At 41.4% G+C, this 24554-nt stretch overlaps 1 protein-coding gene across 2 annotated transcripts in view; it reads right to left on the bottom strand.

Moving 5' to 3' along the window:
• Nucleotides 1-23754, bottom strand: part of LOC148071394 (uncharacterized) — a 36852-nt gene extending 13098 nt beyond the window's left edge. The window contains exons 1-4 of one of the 2 annotated variants that reach the window (XM_087799516.1): nucleotides 23593-23754; nucleotides 1298-1451; nucleotides 978-1039; nucleotides 120-279 (exon numbers count right to left, since the gene is read on the bottom strand). In XM_087799516.1, the coding sequence (XP_087655642.1) occupies nucleotides 208-279; nucleotides 978-1039; nucleotides 1298-1451; nucleotides 23593-23634 (330 nt within the window). In that variant the 5' untranslated portion in view covers nucleotides 23635-23754 and the 3' untranslated portion in view covers nucleotides 120-207. Of the gene's footprint in view, nucleotides 1-119; nucleotides 280-977; nucleotides 1040-1297; nucleotides 1452-23568 lie in introns of both variants that reach the window. The other variant, XR_015712864.1, reaches the window with a different exon arrangement.
• Between the last annotated feature and the right edge of the window lie 800 nt (nucleotides 23755-24554).

Here is a 24554-nt window from a genome sequence, read left to right as displayed (position 1 = left end):
TCATTCTTTACAAAATATTTCATATGTGCATTTATTACCACACGTTGTATAATTTCTTTAATATTTATTTATTAATATCATTTCTCTTTCAATATTTCAGGAAGACCTGGGAGACCCACCCTAGATATCACAAAGGAGCCAAATCAACTGCTCATCACACAGGGCTTTACAGTGAGGGCCATGGCAAGGACGTTGGACTGCTCCTCTTCATACCTCCATAGGAAAATATAGAGTTTTCAGATAGAACATGGCAGGTTTACTTCCATCAGCAACACTGACCTGGAGGATCGTGTACAGAGACTCCATAACCAGTTTCCAAATGCAGGCTAAAATGTTAGTAGACCAGGATATCTAAGTTTTTTTTAGAAATACATGCATTTATACAGAATAAATAATCTATCTTGTTGTACCCTTTCAGATGATGAGAGCGTACGTGCTGGCAGGATGAGTAAATGTCAAAAGAAGACGATTGCAAGAAACCCTCAACAGAATTGACCTGGCAGCTTTAGCACAAAGATGGAGCCAGGCCTGGCTAGAAGGAAATACTATGTCCCATTTCCAAACAGCCTTTGGCACATAGATGGCCATATGCGACTTATTCGGTACGTTTCTACGATTTTATGCTAGTTATATGCTTAATGGCAAATGTATCACTTTCTCATATTCTTGCATCCAAGAATTAATGGAAACTAAAATGATGCCCATGCACACTGTTGTTTGCTTTCTATAGTAATATTCCAAGTCATTATAAGTTGACAAATTCACCACTTTCATCACTTTTGCTCATTATATTACTATTTATTTATTAATTTTAACCTGCAATCAATCAATAAACGTTGAATTATGTTTAATGTATTACAGGTGGGGGTTTGTAACACATGGTGGAATCAATGGGTATTCTGGCTCATCACCTATCTGAAATGCAGCACAAACAATACTGACCAGCTTTATTCGAGCCTCCATCACATATCGGTTACCTTCCAGAGTTCGATCTGATCACGGAGGAGAGAATACCATGGTTGCCCTGTTGATGAACCTTCTGCAGGGACAAGGACATGCAAAACATATCACAGGGTGTTACATTCACAATCAAAGAATTGAACGTCTTTGGAGGGAGCTAACCCAGCTACGTGTCACCCTGAACAAGGAACAATTACAGACACTTAAAAACATATTACTTGGGACAACAGATTTAAAGCAACACTATCTAATATCTGTTAGCGAGATTTCATTCAACAGTCCAATATTGTGCATTGATGTCTAAATAAAAACATCTACTTTTCCAAACCCCACTCACTCTCTTGTAGCTCGAAGAAGCAGGTTGTGCAGCTCATCCTCTTCTGCAATACCTCTTGGCAGGAACAGGGACATTGCACATGTTGATGCGTATGGAAGTCAGCGCTCGTATGCATCCTGGTCGAAGAAGTCAATGGAGGGTTTACTATCTGCTCCTGTTAGAAATATGAGGAGGTCTTCATATTTGAGTTCTGTCAATTTGTCTGCCAGAAGGTTAAGAACAAATATGTCACAAGTCATTCATATCTGCTAATGTTTACCATCAATCTTAAATGAAGAATAAATATGATTACATAAAAACACTTATGCTTCCCAAGTAGAGCAGATGTTTGTCAAACGTTGTATATGTTGCTACGTCTGAGACACAGAGCCTTCATTCAAATATATTACATAAGCCACATATAGGGACACTACCAGCATCATATAATAGTGGTCACAAAGCGCTTAAACAATCAAAAAAATATTCAATAAAGTATATACTTTAAAGGTCAAGATAAAACTGATAACACAACAGGAGTTCCATAAAATCAAGGAAAAGCCTGAACAGATAAAAACGTCTTAAGATGTTTCATGAAAGAGTCAGTAGACTCCATCAAGCGCAAATAGAGAGGATTTCTCTGCTCTGGTCCTGAACCGTGTGTGTAGAACCATCAGTAGATTCTGATCCACAGACCTCAGAGCCGGAGCTGGGGTGTAAGGCTGTATCTGATCAGTTATGTAAGGAGGAGCCTGACCATGAATAGCTCTGAAAGTAAGAACCAGAATTTTAAGGTTGATCCTGAAAGAAAATGGAAGCTAGTGAAAAGTTTTAAGGATTGGAGAAATGTGAGTTCTTCTACTTGAGAGGGTCAGAATTCTAGCAGCAGAGTTCTGAATCAACTGCAGGCGAGACAGCTCCTTCTAGTTCTTGTCTTGTTAAGACATGAAAACAGACTGTTGCAGTAGTCCAGGCGAGAAGACACAAACGCATGGATTACAAGCTCCAGATCATGTTGTTACAACATTTTCCTAAGTTTAGAGATTTTTCTCAGTTGAAGGAAACCGTTTCTGTTCAGTTTTCTGCAGTGTTGAACAAGAGTCATGTCTTTATCAAATACAACACCCAGGTTTCTCAGGCTCAGTTTGACAGACTGACCTAAGTCACCCAAGTACTGACTCAACCCTCGAATCTTATCATCAGGAGCAATCACCAGAGTTTCAGTTGTGTCCACATTTAGCTGCAAAGTGTTTTCACTCAGCCATTGTTCGATTTCTAGCAAACAATTGACTAAGCTGTTCAGCCTCTGGGGCTCAGTTGGATCAAAAGAGCAGTAGAGCTGGATGTCATCAGCAAAAATGTGATAAGAAACATCAGGAAATCTCTGAATGATTTTACCGAGGGGAACTTACTTAGAGCGGCGAATAAACAACCCGTAACACACTCTGGATTGTCCATCTTTCTCCACGAAGCGAAGTATTTTGTGTTTTGACCGATTTTATATAGCAGAATATTTAAAGGGGACATTAGTCAAAATGACATCAATAAGGGATATTTGAGATTGGGTTTGCAGAAGAGGTAATAATTTGTGTCAGATTTAAAGTGTCACACTGTACTTTAAATGCATCAGACACAGGTGTCAACCAATCCCAGTTAAGATTCCCAGCAACTATAGCAATTTTCTTATATTGAAGTTGTGACAGACTATTCACCAGTGTGGACAATGAGTTAGCTTTTGCAGAGGGAGGTTTGTAACAGCCAACTATCATGATATGATGGTCTTTCTTAACTTCATAATTGCACGCCAGGAGCTCGAATTGTTTACTATGTGATTCAGTGAGCACTAAATTAATATTTAATTTTCTTTTGGTGTTAATTGCAACACCATCCACCTTCTTAGGGCGGTCGACTCGAAAAACATTATAACCATCAATGTATATATCCTTATCATGAACAGATTTAGTTAAACAGGTTTAGGATAAAACGACAATATCAGCATCAGTTGAATTGACCCAAATCCCCACCATGTCCAATTTTGAGATTAAACTCCATACATTAAGATGTATGATACCCAGGCCTGGTCTTTTCTTTTAAAGTCTGCAGGTGTGTCGTATTGCTGAGGCATATCAGGACCAGGGTTTGGCTGAACATTTCCAGATATAATTTAAAACATCATGATCATGAGTCTATGCCTAGTAGACCTGCCTGACATAAGCCTTTCATTAAAAAAAAATTAAAGAGCTTACAAAAGCTGGGAGTTAATTTACAGAGATGTTAAACCAGTTTTTCAAAATGAGGAGGAAATTAAAAGCATTTTATGAGCATACGGATAAATGCAATGGCATAATAACTTTAATTGTGTGGGACAGAGCGTGTCCCTGCCTGAAAAGTAAAGAGAAGGAACCTGTACAGAGTCTGCCTGACTTGCTAAGTAAGGCCCAGAATCCACATAGTCAATATAGGTCATCAAGCAGAGAAAGGTTAGGATTTGTTTCATTTTCATTTTGAGCTCAGAAAATATTAGCACACAGAATTGCAGGTAGCTAGCCACAGCTTAGCAAGTAGCAAGTCGCCGAGGGCCTCGAGCAGGTATGAGCTCACTCAGGGCCTCCAACAGGTAGTAGCTCACTCAGGGCCTCCAACATGTAGTAGCTCACTCAGGGCCTCCAACAGGTAGTAGCTCACTCAGGGCCTCCAACAGGTAGCAAGTCACGGAGAGCTTCCAGCAAGTAGTAGCTCACTCAGGGCCTCCAACAGGTAGTAGCTCACTCAGGGCTTCCAACAGGTAGTAGCTCACTCTGGGCTTCCAACAGGTAGTAGCTCACTCAGGGCCTCCAACAGGTAGTAGCTCACTCAAGGCCTACAACAGGTAGCAAGTCACGGAGGGCTTCCAGCAGGTAGTGCTCACTCAGGGCCTCTAGCAGGTAGCAAGTCACAGAGGGCCTCCAGCAGGTAGTAGCTCACTCAGGGCCTCCAGCAGCTAGCAACTCATCCAGGGCTTCCAGCAAGTAGTAGCTCACCAAAGGCCTCCGGCAGGTAGTAGCTCACTCAGGTATCAATCAAGTATCCGCACACTCAAGACATCAAGAAAGTAGCTAGAAACAGTTCTCTGCCTCCAGCCAACTTCAGTGTATGCAAAGCTTTAGCTACAGTAGGTAGCTAGCCTCGGCTCACTCAAGGCCTCCAGCAAGTATCAAGCCACATGAGTCATGAGCCATGTAAAAAGTTAACAATAGTCCGTTTTTACTGTTAAAAATGTTGCATGTTAAATAGAAAATTTAAAGAATAAAATCTTATGGAGTACACAAGCACTTAAAATTGTAGGACTAAAACAAACAAGGATCAACAAGGACTAACATGCTGCCATCTTGGTTGAAGGCGTGGGTAAATGGAGCCACAATCATGCAACTAACTCTCTGGCACCCACGCTGCCAGGACATTACTGGGGACATGCTCTGTGAGGTTCATTGGGAGTGCATTGGACAGATGATAGAAGAAACAAACAAATTGTTGTAACGTACAATGTTAAGTACATTGTCACAAGACACAAGGGAAAGTAAAAAAGATACAGTATTTAATTAATAACTCCAGAACGATCCACAATAAGAGAAATTCTACTAAAAGACTGGATCTCTTGGTGGAGGCAGGGCAGGGCTGGAATAGGGGGTCAAGTAAAATAAAGTGCTGACAACTTCAGGAACTGTGCACAAGACACAAGATTCAAAAATATGATCCAACCAAATATGCTGACAACAAATAAAACTTGCACCAAGTGGTGAAGAAGAGGGGCTTGTCGATGGTGCAGTCATTAGGACGGTGCGAAGGTCGAGATAAAGCCCTTTCCTTGCAAAAAACCTCATCCAAATCGTGATTCTCTGGCAGAACCAATCAGGAGGGGGAGAAACAGGAAGCTGAGGACGAGACGTAGCAGGAGCAGAACGAAGGCACTGTGAATCACCAACCTAGTACAGCAGAATTCACCATTCAAAGCAAGGGTTATGGAGCCAAGGGGGACCAACAACTATATGAAAAGAGGTAGACAAAATGAAACAAATGAAAAACATGACGCAACTCATTAGTGAAACTCTCATAAGTAGACAAGACAGGTGAGTTAGACTCCCATAAAAAAGTGGCATAGTCCCTGCTCTACCCCGGAGAAGATTAATTAAAAATGCAATTTTAGCAAGACAAGTAGAGTATGATGTTGATCAAACACTAACTGACACAGCCACAAAATACGAGCACACACTCCCGTCATACTTTTCTGGGGAAGGTGAAGATGGCTCGATGTGTGCGAGCTCAGTTGACGCATGCGCAACAGTAACTGAGGCGGAATCCAGTATATAATAAAACAAAATAAAACAAAGAAAAAGCACTGTGTGTATTATTGTTGATCTTTAATCTTTAATTCAATTTTTGACTGCCTACTCCCAATGGATTTTCTTCTTTTTTTTTTGCTTAATTGCAACTCATCATGGCTCCAAAACCGACAAAGCAACCTCCTAAATCTGATGCAACAGACTGTAGCCAACATGCTAAGGCCGAGCTAAAGGAGACTCGAAGAAACCCGGCATGGCAGCAGACACAGTTCTGGCGACTATACACGAGCTGAAAAATGACTTTGCAGTAAGACTGGATAGTCTGCTTAATGTAATGCAAGGAATCCAAATGACTTAAAGTCTGTAACAGAACGTGTCACTGAAGCTGAAAAAAGAATCTGGAATAACCAAGACGTCATAGTTTCACTGATGACCATGAACGCAACACAGAAAGCAACAATTGCAGGGCTAACACTTAAGGTGGACGACCTGGAAAACCCCAGCCACAATTTGGAACTTGCAAATGTTGGGATTGGGATCCAGAGTATATTCGGGTTATCTATTCACTTCCGCTTCCGGTGAGCCTTTGATCAGCTGCTGCGAACGTGAGCTCCTGAAATAATTGCCAAAACCAGTCGTTTTAACGACTGCTTGTCCGGATATTATGCTCATATCACTAAAGATATGTCTCAAGCATCACGGATCTATGATTGTGATGCTCTTTTCAACATCAGAGAGTCGATGGAGGACTTTACTCGCGACCGTTACCAACGTCCCGTGAGTTTGTTTCCGGCTCCGCTTCTCATCGACTCGGACTCTGTGGAATATCATTTGATTTCTCGGGTATTGGGCGATTTCCACAAGCGATCGAGTCGGTCTGGAGTACAGGTCAGGATGCGACGCCCAGTTGCGATCGCGCGGAAGAACTCTGACGTCCGCGTCAGAGTTCCTCTCATGAAATGTGTGACAACACGTCAGCGCTGCCGTCTGCCCAGACCTCAACGAAAGGTAAGAATTTTTCATTTCCTTTCTTTATTTTGGCAAGTCTCGCCTCTCTGGTCGTGGGGGAGGTCTTGCTACAGTCTATAAGGAGAGTTATACTTGCAAAGTGATTCAGACACAGGAATTCACTTCTTTTGAGTCTCAGATGATCTTGGTTGATTCTACAAGACCTTTCTATTGTGTGTCAATCTACCGCCCACGTGGTCCTGCGGTGGTGTTCTTGAAAGACATTAGTGACTTCTTATCTTCCATTATTCAAATGGAATCTGTTCTTATTCTTGGAGACTTTAATCTTCATGTTGATGACGTCACTCTGCTAAAGAACTTTTAACTTTAACAGAAGCCTTTAATTTTGAACAAGATTTTTCTGAACCCACTCATCAAAAAGGCCATATTTTAGACTTTGTTTTTACTCTTGGCCTGGACATTTCTAATGTATCTGTACATGATGTCCATCTGAGTGATCATTCTCTTGTCTTGTTTAACCTGGACCTTGTTTTTCATCCCTGAACCTAAGCCTTTGAAAGTTAGGTCTCAGAGACGTGTCATCTCAGCTGATACTGCAGACAGTTTTTCTGCTATGTTTGACTCTCTTTCCTTTAATAACTGCCCAGACGTGGACAGTTTGATTCACTGTCACTACTCATTGTGTTTAAATACTGGATCAAGTGGCACCTGTTAAATCGAACTTGACGGTGCCCTTGGACAAATGAAGATCTCCTGAGTCCGAAGAGACTTTGTCAAAAAGACTGAGCGTCTCTGGAAGTCCACTAAACTTGAGGTGCACAGACTTCACCTCAGGGATCTCATGTCTTACAATGAGATGGTAGAAACTGCTAGATCGGATTACATCAGAAAACTGGTAGCAGCAAATAAGAAATACCCCAAAGTGTTGTTTGACATGATTAATTATCTCGTGTCTCCTGCTCCTCAAATCACGCCTGTCTTCTGTGAAGCTGACAGCAATGCATTGTTGAGATTTTTCATTGACAAAATTAAATTGATCAAAGAGAAAATCTCTCCCCCTTTGTTTGGAACCCCTACTGTCTCTGAGCCCCTCTCCTCCTCTTGGTCTTCCTTCACTGCTTTATCTTTGGGTGATATTTCGGCACTAGTGAACAAGATGAAACCCTCCTCTTGCGCAGATGACGTCCTTCCTTGTAGGCTTTTTATCAAAGTATTTGATGTAATTGGCCCCTGGGTTACCAATATGGTGAACCTCTCCCTTTCCACAGGGGTTTTTCCCAATGCATTTAAACATGCCATTGTGAAGCCTCTGCTAAAAAAAAAACCAGGCTTAGACCCAACTGACCTCTGGCCTATTTCTAAGCTCCCTTTCTTGTCTAAGATCTTGGAGAAGGTGGTGTCTGAACAGCTGTCTTTGTTCCTGGATCAGAGCGACATCCATGAGAAGTTTCAGTCTGGCTTCAGTAAACATCACTCTATGGAGACAGCTTTATTGAAAATGTCCAGATCACCAGATCCTGCTAAGAAGACTGAGGGATGAAGTGGGACTGTCTGGGTCTGTGTTAGAATGGTTCTCATCCTACCTTTCTGGGTGCAGTTTTAGTGTATCTGCCAATCAAATGAGGTCTGAATCGGCAGATCTGTTGTGTGGAGTCCGTCAAGGTTCTGTTCTGGGTCCTTTATTGTTTTTGCTGTACTTGATTCCCCTCGGTAAAATCATTCAGAGATTTCCTGATGTTTCTTATCACATTTTTGCTGATGACATCCAGCTCTACTGTTCTTTCGATCCAACTGAGCCCCAGAGGCTGAACAGCTTAGTCAATTGTTTGCTAGAAATCAAACAATGGCTGAGTGAAAACACTTGACAGCTAAATGTGGACAAAACTGAAACTCTGGTGATTGCTCCTGATGATAAGGTTCCAGGGTTGAGTCAGTACTTGGGTGACTTAAGTCAGTCTGTCAAACTGAGCCTGAGAAACCTGGGTGTTGTATTTGATAAAGACATGTCTCTTGTTCAACACTGCAAGAAACTGACAAGAAACTGTTTGTTTTAACTGAGAAAAATTTCTAAATTTAGGAAAATGTTGTCACAACATGATCTGGAGCTTGTAATCCATGCACACGGTTCAGGACCAGAGGAGAGAAATCGTTCCAGGCTGTGGCCAGCTTTGAAACGATCTTCCTCTCTCTCTGCGTTTGATGGAGTCTACTGACTCCTTCAAGAAAAATCTTAACACATTTTTATTTGTGCAGGCTTTTCCCTGATTTTCTGCGACTCCTGTGTTTGTCTTACGTTGATTAACATGTTGTTGTTTTTTTTTAACAGAACCATCATCATTGTTTAAAATACCAACTGAAGAGCCATTTAGTAAATTAGACTCAAACTATGAAATAAAAGAAAACACGTCTAAAAGCTTTGTGAGACCCACAGTACATGTTTGAACTTTGAACAGAACTGATATTTGAATATGTTATTCTACACTCCATTTTGAGCTGAACTGTAGTGGTTTTATATTGCTCCTAGGCTTTGGTTTATCTTGCCCTTTAAAGTATATACTTTATTGAGTATTGTTTTGATTGTTTAAGCGCTTTGTGACCCTGGTTTGGAAAAGCGCTATACAAATAAAAATTACTTACTTACTTATTTACCCCTCCAAGGAAAATAAATACAGGCTTTAACAATCAACCGGGCCTCGTCACAATAAATTGACGGTCCAGAACAGAAGAGCCGAGCTCTGGAAATCTTCCTCTATTTACATCCATCTCACCAACCAGGGGGTCGTATCTTCAGGTCCCTATCTTATATATGACTTCAAATTTATTGTTTACCTCTTGTAATGTGAGAGGGGTTAATCCATTAAAAAAAATTCAAACCAGTTATGAAGGTTATCAAGTAATCCAAAACTAAGGTGGTGTTTCTTCAGGAGACTCACTTGACTCTGGATGATGTAAATAGAGTGAGAAGGAGTTGGCCTGGTCAGGTGTTTTCTTCTTTCTTCTTCATTACACTGGTCCACAAATTATTACTCTTTAAATTGATTAATTGTAAAGAAGATAAACTCGGCAGGTATCTTATTATTCAATGTGAAATTTCATCAACTAAATTTAATTTCATTAATAAATACTGAACTAACAATGATAATCCTGACTTTACAGATGTTTTATCTGTCCCTTGCTCCCTTGCCTGGCCCAACTGATAATTGGGGGGGTACCTGAATATATATTTTTTCAACTGTCTGCTGATTACTGTCAAGGGTTAGAACATGTTGGTATGACAGTATACTTAGTTATGATCATGCCCCTGTATCCTTCTGCCTTCAATTTCCAAACATATTATATCACTACCCCAATTGGCCACTACAGTCAACCTGGTTAAAATATCCAGAATTGATTGGGTTCGAGTTAATTGGAAAACAAATTGATATTTATTTTGACCATAATACGGAGAGGTGGGCTTCAAGTCCACCCTGTGTCTTTGGTTTTTGCAATGTAGTTAGTTTTATTCTTGGAGTTTTATTTTTCCAATAGAATTTGATAATGGCAGTATTCAGTGATTTGAACAAAGAACAGTTTGGTGTGATGGGAATCATTGTAAATAGGTAGTTGACTTTCGGCAGGATTGACATTTTAACTGTTTCTATTCTTTCTATAAGTGATAATGGTAATTTCGTCCAGCGACTTAAATCATCCTGTATCCATTGAAGTAGTGAAGAGAAGTTCAAGGAGAACAATTCTGATAGATTTGGGGAGATATTGATTCCTAAATATTTTATGTTGCCTACTGTTAGATCGTGAGGAGAAACTAACATTGAATGACATGATTTAGGTGGTAAAATAGTTGATTTTGACCAGTTCACAGTATAACCAGAGATACTAGAGAATGTTTTGATGCTGTCAAAACATTCTTTAAGAGATGACTCTGGCTTCCTAAGGAAGATCAGCACATCATCTGCATAAAGTATTATTTTGTGTTCCCTAGTTGGTGTTGGTATTCCTAAAATTGTTTTATTTTCCCTGATTAAAGCTGCAAGGGGTTCGATGAAGAGAGCAAAGAGAGACGGTGACAGTGGACACCCTTGTCTAGTGCCATTATTTAATCTGAAGTTTTTTTTAATTATCCTGTTAGTTGTGACTGTGGCCATTGGAGAAGTGTAAAGTGCTCTGATCCACCCTGTAAATGATTCCCCAAAACCAAATACTGATGGACATGAAAAGAGGAATTTCCAGTTAACTTTTTCAAAAGCTTTCTCTGCATCTAGTGATAATACAAAGTCATCAGCATTACTTTTATTTGAAATTTGTATTAGATTGAATAGTTTTCTTGTGTTTTCAGAGGACTGTCTACCTTTGATGAAACCCGTTTGATCTGGATGTATTAGAGTTGTCATGACTCGTTCTATTCTAGAGGCTAGCACTTTGCTAAAGATTTTAATGTCTGTGTTGATCAGCGAAAGGGGTTAGCTGGGTTGGTGGGGTCTTTATCTGGTTTTAATAGTAGTGTGATCATAGCTGTATTCATTGACGAGGGAATTCTAGTTGTTGATAGTTGGCCAGAAGTGTTTGTAAAACTCAAAAGGAAAACCCTCAGGGCCTGGAGATGTATTAATGGACATTTTATTAAGAGCTATGTACATTTCCTCTGGTGAAATTGGCCTGTCTAAACTTGTTGCTTGTTCTCTAGATAGGTGTGGTAATTTTAACCCGTTAAGGAACTTGCTGATATTGTCCGTGTCTGGGTTTAAATCGTCACTGTATAGTCGTTTATAAAAGTCTTCAAACACCTTATTAATTTCTGCCTGTGAGTTAACATATTTTCCATTGCTATCTTTTACGGTGGAAATAGTTGATTTTTCTTTTCCTCGTTTAATTAAATTTGCCAAATATTTAGCCGATTTGTTGCTGTGCTGGATTTCATTTAGACGTAGTCTTTGTATTTGGAATTTCACCTTTTTATTCAAGATATCATTTAAATCCAGTTTAACGTTCCTAATCTGACACAGAAGAGTGTCGACTGGGTTTTCTGAGTATTCTACCTCAAGTTCTTTTAGTTTGGTCTCTAGATCTTTTTCTTTCTGTGCTTCAGTCTTCTTCTTATGGGAAGAGAAGGAGATTATTTTTCCGCCTAGCACAGCTTTAGCCGTCTCCCAGAGGAGGGACGCAGAGATGTTTGGTGTATCATTGGTTTCTAGAAAGAAGGACCATTCTTTTTTAAAATAATCATCAAAATCTTTATCCTTCAGTAGAGATGTGTTCAACCTCCATCGAGTGGAAGACTTCAGTTGAGGTTGGATATTAAGACAAAGTGAGACTGGTGCATGGTCGCTTACAATTATGGGATGGATTTTTGTTTCTGATGTGATTGATAGTAGGGATTTACTGGTCAAAAAGAAGTCTATTCTAGATGAAGTGCGATGTACCTGTGAGAAAAATGTAAATCCTTTCTCATCCTGGTGGTTTAGCCTCCAGCTATCAGCCAGTCCAAACTCCTCCATGTACTGTTTTAGTTCTGCTGTTGATACTGAGGTTTTAGTGTTTGCAGTTGAACTGGATCTGTCCTGGACTGGATCGAGCACAGTGTTAAAGTCACCGCCTATAATAAGATTAGAACAGGGCAAATCAATTAGATTAGAGAACAAGGTGTTAAAGAAGTCTGGGTCGTCCTTGTTTGGCCCATATACACTCACTATAGTCAGATTTTGTTTGTTATTTAAGGAGATATGAATAATGACGTATCTGCCTTCTGGATCAGACATTGTAGTGTTAAGTGTGAATTTGATTTTATTATTTATTAAGATTGCAGTTCCTCTTTGTCTGGAATTAAAATTTGCCATAAAGGTGTGTGGGAAGTTGGGAGATTGCAATACTGCATTTCTTGAGTCAACCAAGTGGGTTTCCAGTAGGAGACAGATGTCTGTATTCAGTTTTTTAAATTGTTTTTTAAATTTAATAACTTTTGCCTGACTTCCAAGTCCACAAACATTCCAGCTTGTAAACCTAACCATGTCCATCGAACAGTATGTCTAAGAGGCTATCATCCCGACGTGTGTGCGAATGTATGAGTGTGAAAGAATGAATGAAGTGAAACATGTTGTAGAGCAAAGAGCGATAGGTGTGGTTAGTAAACAGAAAAAAACAACAAGTGCCAGTGAGATGCGAGCAGATGTGAGTATATTATATGTTCATCGTTTTATATTAGCGGTTGTAGTTTTTTTGTATCAGTACAGCCATGGCGTTAGATTGCTGTCACGGAACAATTGACCGTCGATGTAGAGTTTATCCACTGAGATAACAGCCCTCCTCTGTTTCTCCAGATACTGTCTCCTGATCGGGAACAGGATCTTGCGTCGAGCCTGGATCTCGCGGGGATATTGGTCATTTATTCCTTTGAGCTGGACTCCCTGTTTCTTCACCTGTTCCTTTTGTTTGTAGTGTTCAAACTTGGCGATAATGGGACGGGGGTAGTTCTTGTCCTTCTTGACTGGACCCAGGCGATGGACGCGGTGAAAAGTGATTTTACTCACTGTGTCGGGGGGTAACTTCAGATTGTCCGTCATAAAGTTTTTTAGGGCCAATTCTGGGTCGGTCGGTGCCGTCGATTCAGGTATCCCGCTGAATATGAGGTTGTCTCTCATGGAGCGGGTTTGGAGGTCTAATAATGATTCCTTAAGTTCTTTGTTTTCTTTTTTTATTTCGGTCATCTCTTTTGTTAGAGAGGTGTCGTTATCTTTTAGGTTTATTTGTTCTTTCGTAAGCGTTTCAATGCGGTCATGACAGAACTCTAAACTATTTTTTATGAATTGAAAGTCTTTGTGGAGTAATTCCACGAGGGCGATCCGCGACTCCAGAGCGTTAAGGGTTGTATTTATTGACATTAGACTGTCACTAACCTCTCTGTAGAACGGTGGTGGTGATGATGAAGGTAAATCCGTCTGGGTCGGCGAATCCATAACTTTAGGCGAGTCTGGAGATCTTTGCCGCTTCGTGTGGTGTGTAGGATTTTCCCTTCGAACTTTTCCCTCGGCCTCCCATGTTCTCTTGTCCGTAATAAAGAGTGTCAATATAATATACTTCTCTCATTTTCTACTCACAACCATGAGTAATCTGTTTCTTTTTAGAGTTATAGACAAAATATATTTTCACTCTAAAAAGGAACATATTACTCTGAAAATAATCCTTAGTCTACATGAGGGTGAGTAGATAAGTATGATAAAAGTTTGAATGTTAATTAAATAATTATATTTAATTTAATCAATTATAAAAATTATATTTACTGAAATACTCTAGAAAAGATTTATATTACATATCCACATTATACAAATACTTGTTTTTAAAAAAACATCAGAGGTCTTAATGCCTTGACACACCGCACCTGCAAAAAAAACACCAGAGATTGCCGGCAAAAGTGTACGTTCTGCACATGTGCCAGACGTAATTCTCCTCCAAAATGTTTGTAAAAGTGATTGTAATTTTGAAATGTCACAAAATCAAATTTAGATTTATTTTAGTACGTATTGCCAAAATGAAAGTATTCTCTCTCTGTTGCACCTGGATTTCAAAATCATTTAATTTAAAAATAACTTTAATATAACCTTTCAGAGTCATAAAGTCATTCAATTCTCAATTTACAAAAACTATTCCTGATTACAGACTTTACTTGTTTGTCAAATTTAAAAGCATTGTCAAATATCAGATCAAGATTTTTAACTGATGACTGGAAATTAGGTAGAGAGGAGCCTAAAAGACCAGAGGCATTGTTATTAAAGATAATGACTTTCGTTTTGCCTTCAATAAGATTGAAGAAGTGTCATGTTTATGTTCCTTCCTGTTTTATTTTGAAGTTGTGTTTCCGTTTTGGTACGTGTCCTCTGTTTTGTTTTGACAGACGCTGGCAGGTGCGCGGCTGGGGATGATTGAATGGCGGGTTCTTCCCACAGATAAGGAGCATCTCTGCCCGGAAGAACTCGCAAGAGTATTGAGTTTCCTGACCAGGTTGGCATCTTCGATCTCGCTCCGCGCTCGCATTCGTATGAACCGTCTTTTGAAGACCCATGACGTTGTCAGCGATTTAAGTTACTCACGTGAGTCTTTTTCCCCTTTGTTTTTTAGTTGCTGTTCTGAGACCCCGATCTCCAGCCGCGTCCTGCCTCCGTCCCGAGCGCCTGTTCTGTTTTTGTTCCGGTCCGGTCCGTTCCGACCGTATGGATTATTAAAAGACTTTGATTTTGAACTATTCCTCCGAGGATTATTTCTCACTTCCGCATCTGGGTCTCCTGCCGTGTTCGACTCGTGACAGAATACCCTGGCCACCAGATGGACCCAGCGGAAGTAAAGGAGCTCCGCCGAGCCCTCGGTTCTCAAGATACCAGACTTTGTTCTCTCGAGGAAGTGACACGGGAAAGTCACGCAGCGCTCGTCCAGCTGTCACCCACCATGGGTGAGCTGACTCTTCGTTTGGCCCCTCCCGCACCTGTTGCAGCCGCCGCAGCCTCTGTGCGCGCGCCGACTGTCTCCGCTCCTGCTCACCCTGAAAGACTGCCGGCTCTACGCGAACCCACGATACCCACGCCGGAACATTATAGTGGAGAAGTGGGTGGTTGTGCACGTTTTTTGCTCCAGATCCAGTTAGTGTTTAGCCAGCAGCCCTCCTCGTTTTCCACTGGTCGCGCCCAGATCGCGTATCTGATAAATCTCCTCCGGGGTAGGACAGCTGACTGGGCAACTTCTCTGTGGGAGTCTAACTCTCCGGCTCTAGCTAATTATGACAGTTTTACTGACGAGATGCGCCGGGTTTTCGACCTGCCACATCGCTCTCCCGCTGTGTCCTCTCGCAAGTTACTTAGGTTAAGACAGGGAGATGAGTCTGTGGGGCATTACTCTGTAGATTTCCGTTTATTAGCCGCCAAGAGTGGTTGGAATGAGCCCGCACTTATAACCGCGTTTACCCAGGGGTTAAGTAGCTCCGTCAGGGATCAACTCGCCACACGGGATGAACCAGAGGGGTTAGAGGCTCTTATCAGCCTAGCTATCAAGATCGATAATAGGTTGAGGGATCGCGCAGGGAACGTGGCAAGGACGTTTTCTCTCCTCCTTTTTCCATCTTTGACCGACCACCTCCTCAGTTGACTCCTGCGACTCCGACGCCGCCACCCGACGAGCCGATGCAGCTGGGTCGTACACGTTTGTCTCCCGAACAGCGCTCCCACAGGCTCACGAGGGGATTGTGTTTGTACTGTGGCGAGCCTGGTCACCTACTACGTGTCTGCCCAAGTCGCCCTAAGGTTAGTGCTCGGGTGGGACACACCCGCTCTTCTCATGACCACACTCACCGGATCACTCTACCTGGACTATTGACTGTTGACATGACTTCGACTGCTGAGGTTGTTCTGATCGACTCTGGCGCTGACGACAACTTCATTGACCGAGACTTCGCCCTTTCCCTTAACATTCCCCTGGTTAGACTGGCCCTTCCCCGCCCGGTCTGCGCCATAGATGGCCGACCGCTCCTCGATGTGACTCACCAGACCACTCCCCTTTCCCTCACTATTTCGGGTAACCACTCTGAGGTCATTTGTTTTCTTCTCATTTCATCTCCCTCTTCTCCTATAGTTCTCGGTCTCCCCTGGCTTCGTATCCATAATCCTCACTTTGACTGGGTGAACTCAACGGTACTTGGTTGGAGTCCTCATTGTCATTCACAGTGTCTCCGGTCTGCACCCACTACCTCTCGTCCTCCACTTCCCATTTCTCCCCCTCCTGATCTTTCCTCCGTTCCTCCGGAGTATCACAGTTTGGGTGAGGTTTTTAGCAAGGAGAGGGCGCTATCCCTACCACCGCACCGTCCTTATGACTGCGCCATCGACCTACTTCCTGGCCAGGCGCCTGAACTCCCGCCAGGCAAGTTGGCCCCTGTTTCTTGGCCGATTTGACTTTTCCCTGACTTACCGCCCAGGAGGTAAGAATGTTAAGCCTGATGCCTTATCTCGACAGTTTGCTCCTTCCCAGGAGGGTCTGGCGGATGAGACCATCCTCCCTAAGCGGTGCTTCATTAGGGCGGCCAGCTGGGATATAGAGAGGGTAGTTCAGGAGGCTCAGGAGAGTGACCCAGGACTCCTGCCGTGTTCGACTCGTGACAAGAAGTTCCTGTTCATCCAGGGTTTTACATCTTTTAAGCAGTCAAGCAGGGTTTGAAGTCATCGTAATTCGATTTAAAAGAAAGGTAGATCTGAATACCATCTGCAAATCAGTGAAAAGCGATATTGTGGTTTCTTAAAAATGGCCCCTGAGGCAGCTTATATAATAAAAAGTATAGGACCCAGGATGAGGGAGAAAAAAGGCCACACTTTAGACTTAGTTTTTACTCTTGGCCTGGACATTTCTAATGTCTGTGCATGATGTCCATCTGAGTGATCATTATCTTGTCTTGTTTAACCTGGACTTCATCCCTGAACCTAAGCCCTCTTTCCTGTGATGACTGTCTAAACGTGAACAGTTTGATTCACTGTTTCACTGAAAAATGGTACCCTAGGACAAATGAATATCTCCTGAGTCTAGAGAGACTTCGAAAGTTTCACCTCAGGGATCTGATGCACTCATACAATTAAATGGTGGAAACTGCCAGATCTGATAACATTCTGAAACTGGTAGCAGCAAATAATAAATACCCCAAATTGTTGTTTGACTTTATAAATTATATCATGTGTCCTGCTGTGACAGCAATGCACTGTTGAAATTTTTCACTGACAAAATAGTTTATCAAACAGAAAAACACCTTTTGTGTTGAACCCCTGCTGTCACTGAGCCTGACTCTAGCTCTAGCCTCATTTAACAATGTGACTGGCTGATATTTTGGATCCTTAATAATTTTTGCGTCAAAAAATCTAAAAATTCTGACTGCTATAGTAGAAGAATTTACATTTCCCGAGCCTTAAAACTCTTAACTGGTTGCCAGTTTCCTTCAGGGTGAATTTTAAAATTCTGGTTCTTACTTTCAGAGCTAATCATGGTCATGCTCCAGCTTACATCAGTAATCCAGCCTTAGCCTGAGCTCTGAGGTCTGCGGATTAGAATTTGATGACGATTCCGCGCAAACGCTTCTGGACCAGAGGAGAGAAATATTTGTATGCTGTTGCTTCTAAACTTTGGAACAATCTCCGTCTCCCTCTGCGCTTGATGGCGTCTACTGACTCCTTTAAGAAACATCTTAAGACCTTTTTATTTGTGCAGGCTTTTCCCTGGTTTTCTAGGACTCCTTCCTTGCATTTCAAAATGAAAGGGATCACATTGTGGGACATTTAATAATATAATAATAGTTTAAATATAATTTCAGGAATACATTGTTATTATTTGCAACTACATGTTTTATTTTGAAAAATGAACAAAAGATCTCCAATACATCCATCTATGACTGACACTTGATGTTTGTTACAATGCAAGTCTCCTGACTTTGTGACATTATGGCAACCCCACAGTCAATCCTATCCCTAAACTTCCCACTAACAGGCCATTGACTCTGTTGAACACTGCGGTTATATCCCAGTGTTGACTTGACTTATATCTTCTCCCTGGCACCTGCGGGTGAATAGAATAATAAATATAATAAAAATAATAACAATAATAGTAATACATTGAATTTAAAAGGTCGCTTCACAATAAAATCATACAATGCAACAAAATCACAGAATACAATAAAATCAGGAGGAGGATAAAAACACAATCAAACAAGCTGGTAAAAGTAGATGAAGGTTATAAGGGGTTTGTGGTGCAAAACAGGTGGCTTTTGAGTTAAGATAATGACTCAAAACCCAAGAGTGGGCTTCTTTCCTAATGATACTGTCAGATAGAAGCCTATCTGACGTCTTGTATTTTCTCAGGTATCAATATCAGCAAAACAGGTAGATTTGTGTTGACAACTGCATAATGTAAGTAAGTAAGTAATTATTTATATATATAGCGCTTTTCCATTGAGAATTCTGCTGAGACTTTGAGATATAGATATGTTTGTGTATACTGTTTCAGCAGCTGCTCAAGTCTGCAGTTTTTCGCTTCCTCTTACGCTGCCACTGCGGGCCGAACTTACATGAAATTTGATATCAAGCAAAATATTGGTTCTCAGCCGCAATTGATCCACAGGTTATGTGTCTGAGACCAATGGTAAAAAAAATAAAATAATTGAGAATGTCTTCTAGGAAACACTTCCATAAAATTGCTCCATAAATGCTCTCTCTATGCTCTGAATTCTGAACATGTCATCATAAAGCCAGGTGAAACCTTGAAAAGGCTATTTAATGCTGACAGAGATCATGAGACTAGAAGGTCAAGGGAAGCATCATGGTTATGATTAGTGAGGCACTGTGTAAGGACTTGCTTCTGACACCTAATAAAGGTCGGGCATCCACAGGGAAGCTTTGTCGCTAATGTCATCCATCGACCTGAGAGTTGGCTCTATGCATTCATATGTGTGCATATTCTTTAACATCAGGTGCCGAGGCGTGAAGAATCACTTTTCCATCCGCACATGTTCCAGACGTTGGAGGTAACAATGGGGATAAGAATAAAGACCAGGTGACAAGGAGAGAAATGGTTTGTATGCATGCTCTAAGAAGATATTAAGAGCTTTGAAAAGACAATTTAATATTTAACATTTAATACTTAAGAAAGAAAAGACGGTTAAGTTTAGAAGTTCAAGCTCCACCAGAAAGAGCTACAGCTATAAAGATGCCCACGGCTTTTCAAATGTCGGAAATGTGAATGTCCCACAGCAGTAAAGTACCCTACACACACCCCCACGGCAACAAAGTGACCTCAACTGCGCTACAATGGTCTTTCGTATTTGCTCTAGGTTATTTATTTGACTATGTTAGTCTTTGTATCCTTTGTCCGTGTTGTTGTTGTTTTTCTTTGATCTATGTTCTTTATCTTTAGACTTAGATTGTGTAATTGTGTTCTTTCTCTTTATTTCTCTTGTTCTTATTTTATTTTGATTTATTTTTGATTTATTTTTTATAAAAAAATCGCTGTATGTATTGGCTATTAGAAAAAAACAATTTCCCGAAGGAGACCTTACCTTATTTATACTCACTTGGCATGGCCCTTTTAGGATCATATTTGTTTAAATACATTTTTGCTTCCAAGTGCCTTATATTCAGAAAAAAAAGTGTTAACCTTTGATCAAAAGCACCACCTTGATGGGAAAGGACCAACAATGTGGTCGCAAAATATTTTACGATATATATACTTTAAATCTCATCTGAAGCTATAAATGTTGCTTCAGCTTCTCTTTATGTTTATAATGCCTAAAAATGATTCTGTCTCTGAAATAGCTTCATGACACGTTCAATTGAAACCCACAAACTTCACACTTGACGAAACAAATGATTTAGCTCCTGCGCCATACAGGGATGGAGAGAAACGCCACAGCTAGCAGAACGGACTGAAAAACTAGGTCAGCTGCTTTTCACACCCACTTAATGAATCTGACTGTATTCATTAGGAAAATGAATTACAAAGTAGAAACAATAATCATATTTTGATACAGACCCAGAAAACCTGTATTATATCCAAAGAGTTTGAATAGTGCTATTTTCAGAGAGATGGGGGCAATGTGTCATCACGTGTCTGAACCACATCAGCTGGTGTAATGATTTCTGCATCATTGCCCACCAGGTCCTTGTATTAAGGTAAGGTAAAACTTTATTGAAATTGTTCTTTTCCAATAGCCAGCAATTTTTCATAAACAATAAAAAATAATAAAATAAAATAAGAAGAAGAACATAAAGAGAAAGAACAAGATGACACAATCTAAGTCTAAAGATAAAGACAAAGAACATAGGTCAAAGAAAAACAACAAAGACAAAGGATATAAAGACTAACATAGAACAGAACATCCAGATACTCTCACTCCACTCCTGCCCCCGAACTCAGAATTGTACAATTTAATAGCCCGAGGAATGAATGAGTCCTTGAGTCTATTTGTTTTGCACCTGGGTAGGAGCATTCGTGCACTCATTCTGCTTCTCTGCTCACTGATGACAGTGTTCAGAGGATGACTGTCATCATCCATGATGGACAGTAGTTTGTTCAATGATCTCCTCTCAGCAACTGTCACCAGTGAGTCCAGCCCTCCTGATCAACCTGTCCAACCTGTTGACACTCCTCTTGGACACATTTCCACCCCAACACACCACAGCATAGAACAGGACACTGGCCACCACAGACTGGTAGAACATGCAGAGGAGCTTCTTGCAGATGTTAAATGATCGAAGCCTCCTCAGAAAGTACAGTCTACTCTGAACCTTCTTATATACATGGTCTGTGTTGCAGGACCAGTCCAGTTTACTGTCCATCCACACACCGAGGTACTTATAGTTGTCAACTATCTCCACCTCGTCACCTCTGATGGACACTGGACGTGGCTTTGTCCTGGACCTCCCGAAATCCAAGACCAGCTCCTTGGTCTTTGAGGTGTTCAGCTGCAAGTGGTTCCTCTCACTCCAGTCCACAAAGTCACGTATCAGACTCCTATACTCGTCTTCGCTGTTGTCCCTGATGCATCCAACAATGGCAGTGTCGTCAGCATACTTCTGGACGAGACTCAGCTCTGAGTTGTAGCAGAAGTCTGAAGTGTAGATGGTGAAGAGGAGAGGGGCCAGTACTGTCCCCTGAGGTGCTCCTGTACTGCACACCACAGTGTCAGACGTGATATCCTTCAGCCTGACATACTGTGGTCGATCAGTAAAATAATCCGTAATCCAGGAGACCAGACCAGGGTCCACATGCATCTTAGTCAGTTTGTCCTGCAGCAGATTGGGTTGGATAGTGTTGAAGGCACTAGAAAAGTCCAGGAACAGGATTCTCACTGAACCGCTTCCTTTATCCAAGTGGGAGTAGGTCCGATGCAGGAGGCGAAGGATGGCATCTTCCACACCAACTGCTGGCTGGTAGGCAAACTGCGGGGGGTCTTGCGCGTGCTGGACTTGTGGCCTGAGATGTTTGAGGACCAGCCGCTCCAGTGTCTTCATCAGCTGCGAAGTCAGTGCCACCGGTCTGTAATCGTTCAGCTCACTCGGTCGGATCTTTTTAGGGACTGGAACGATACAGGAAGTCTTCCACAGAGTTGGTACTTTCCCCAGCCGTAAACTGAGGTTGAAGACATGCTGGAGCGGCTCAGCTAGTTCAGCAGCGCAGGTCTTTAGCAGTCGAGCAGACACCTTATCAGGACCAGCAGCCTTCCCTGGACTAATCCTCCGAAGTACATCCTGTACCTGGAGTGAGGTGAAGCTGGGAAGTGGTTGTGTGGAGCTGGGGGGGGGCACAAGAAGGTGGGGCAGGTCCTGAGGCGGGCAGCAGTGAGGGTGAGGTGACCTGCTCAAACCTGTTGAAAAAGTTGTTCAGTCCATTTGCCTCCTCCAACGTGTCCACTGCAGTCAGAGAGGCCTTGGTCTTGTGTCCAGTGATGGTTTTAATACCATCCCAGACCTCTCTTATTTCTTCTCGGCTCAGCTTCTCCTCCAACCTCCTCCTGTAGGTGTCCTTTGCCTCCCTCAAGCATCGCTTCACCTCCTGCTGAGAGCTGACCTCATGGCGTCCCTGTCCCTGCTCCTGAATGCCACTTTCTTCCTGTTAAGGACATCCTTGACCTCCTTTGTTACCCACGGTTTATTATTAGGGTAACAGCGGACAGTCTTAGTAGGGGCGACAACGTCCAAGCAGAAATTTAAATAATCTGTTAGACAATGTGTCTGACCCTCGATGTCCTCACCATGAGACCTCAGCAGCACATCCCAGTCTGTTGTTTCAAAGCAGTCTCTGATGGCGTCCTCCACGCCAAGCATGTATTAATCTGCGAGGGCCTCTTGACTTCCGCGATGCGTGAACAATACAAGCTTCAAAAAATTAAAAATAAGCATTTTTACCGATTTATATTCACTCTGTACCTCCTTAAAGTGGTTTGAGGTCGTTAAGCACAATCGGAGTTAGAATCGCACTGTTGACATTAAAGATTTCAAGTGCACTTCATAGTTGTAGAATTACGGTAGCCAAAGGATACCAGCGAGACGTCACGTCACGTTACCATGGCAATGAAGAGGTGGGCGACACATCAAATGTAACCCGGGTCGTTTGAATCCGACGTCGGGGGGTGCTCTGTATATTACTGGGTGACCCAGGTAGGCGAATACCGACGTTTTTGTCCCCCCTGTAACGTTACCTTAGTGACGCCAGGGGGACATTGCACGGCGCAGGACGGTATGACGCCTTGGGTGTGAGGACGTGTTGTACACAACGTAGTTCCGACCATGCATTGTTATAGGTCAATAAGACATTTAGAGCATTATCAAATGATTACAAAATCAGCTCATCACTAAAAATTTCACTCCGACTACGAATCTGTGTGGTTTCCATGGCAACAATACACGTTTCCTGCATCAAGTTAGCAAATAAGAATATGATCCTCCATGAATTTTATGTAACCGTGATGAATAGCCACAGCCAGCGTTCAATCAGAAGCTACGTCATATTGAGACCCTAATGATCGACAAACAATAACACAGCCCAGACCACCAGCATGAGGTATCGGCAGTCGTTTTGACTCCCAGAAATGCCTTTACTGAGGAAACAATATCTAAGTCTCTATACACTGCAGCTAAATCTCGACACACAAAAGGATCACCAAAAACCCTTATAAAAGTGCAATATTAGTTACCATAACTTTCCTAATGATGTCCATTAAGTTTCTTCCCTCCTGTAGGTAAGTAAGTAATACATTTGTATTTATGTTGTGTTTGTAAATTTATCTATGTTGTCTTAGCCATTAAGAGTTTTATGTTGTGTTTGTATCTATGTTGTCTTGGCCATTAAGAGTTTTTAAATATGAAATTATTTTTAACTGTGTTTTGATTTTGATTGTTCAAGCGCTTTGTGACCCTGTTCTAGAAAGGCATTTTAAAAAGAACTGTTACTTACTTACATTCTTAGGAATTATGATGTATGATGATATAAAACATGACTTACTTCTTGTGAGTGAGATACAAGCACCTTTGTTGAAGTAGATCCCAAGTCAAACTCATGCCTCTCCATTTCAGTTATAAAAGAACATTTTATAGTATTAATGTATCATGTATCTGATGTGTGGCATCAGATACATGATACATTACTACTAATACATTTTACATGTTAGTATTTTGATGTTCTTTGGTAGTTTATATGTTCTGAATAATTGCCTTAAGAAATTATTATTATTAAGAAAACAAGTGACATGAATGTAAGGAATAACACCTCAAAGGCTAGTTTTATTACATCATAAAATGCCTTTGATATCGATTATTTTAATAATGCGTGGATACCTAAGTACCAAATATTATTAAGCCGTTTTCCCTATCGTGCAGAACAGCAGTGTTCAAATCATATCTTGTATATTATCAGTACTTATTGCATCTTATACCAGATGATGTTAATGCTTGGTTAAAATCAAACTAAATTTAAACATGTCTGGAAGAATCATGTCAAGGAAAATTCCGCCTTCCACGCCAATCCATCCGCCATTGAGAAATGAACTTGCAACTTCAGACAAACAGATCTTGAAGCCATATATGGTGGGAAACAGGCCAAAGATAGCATTAATAAAAAACTGGAAATCTAATAAAACCAAAGATAGTGAAACAAATTATGACGGATTCAAACCAAACACAATGAACTCTTATTACCTCTGTAAGTCGAACGTTGAGTTGTTACCCAAAGTTGAGACCAAAGGAACCCGAGCCATGAAAGCTCATTTTGACAAACGAAAGCTGAATTTAGCTCATGCCGGGCATGCACGAGCAGATCACTCACCTACTTCTCGACAAGCCACCAACGAAGCCCCCGCTGGAAAGGAATGTCTTCCACCTGGTACAGTCGCTTCCCAGTATGTTTCTAAAGCAACAGGTCAGCGGCTTGCCCGCCATATAACTCTAAAAACAAAACATATGAAAGAGCACTTGGAAAAGAACAAGCTTGAG

The sequence above is a fragment of the Callionymus lyra genome, chromosome 9, assembly GCF_982586985.1.
Source record: "Callionymus lyra chromosome 9, fCalLyr1.hap1.1, whole genome shotgun sequence".
Taxonomy (NCBI): domain Eukaryota; kingdom Metazoa; phylum Chordata; class Actinopteri; order Syngnathiformes; family Callionymidae; genus Callionymus; species Callionymus lyra.
This window is presented reverse-complemented; position numbering and strand designations above follow the sequence as displayed.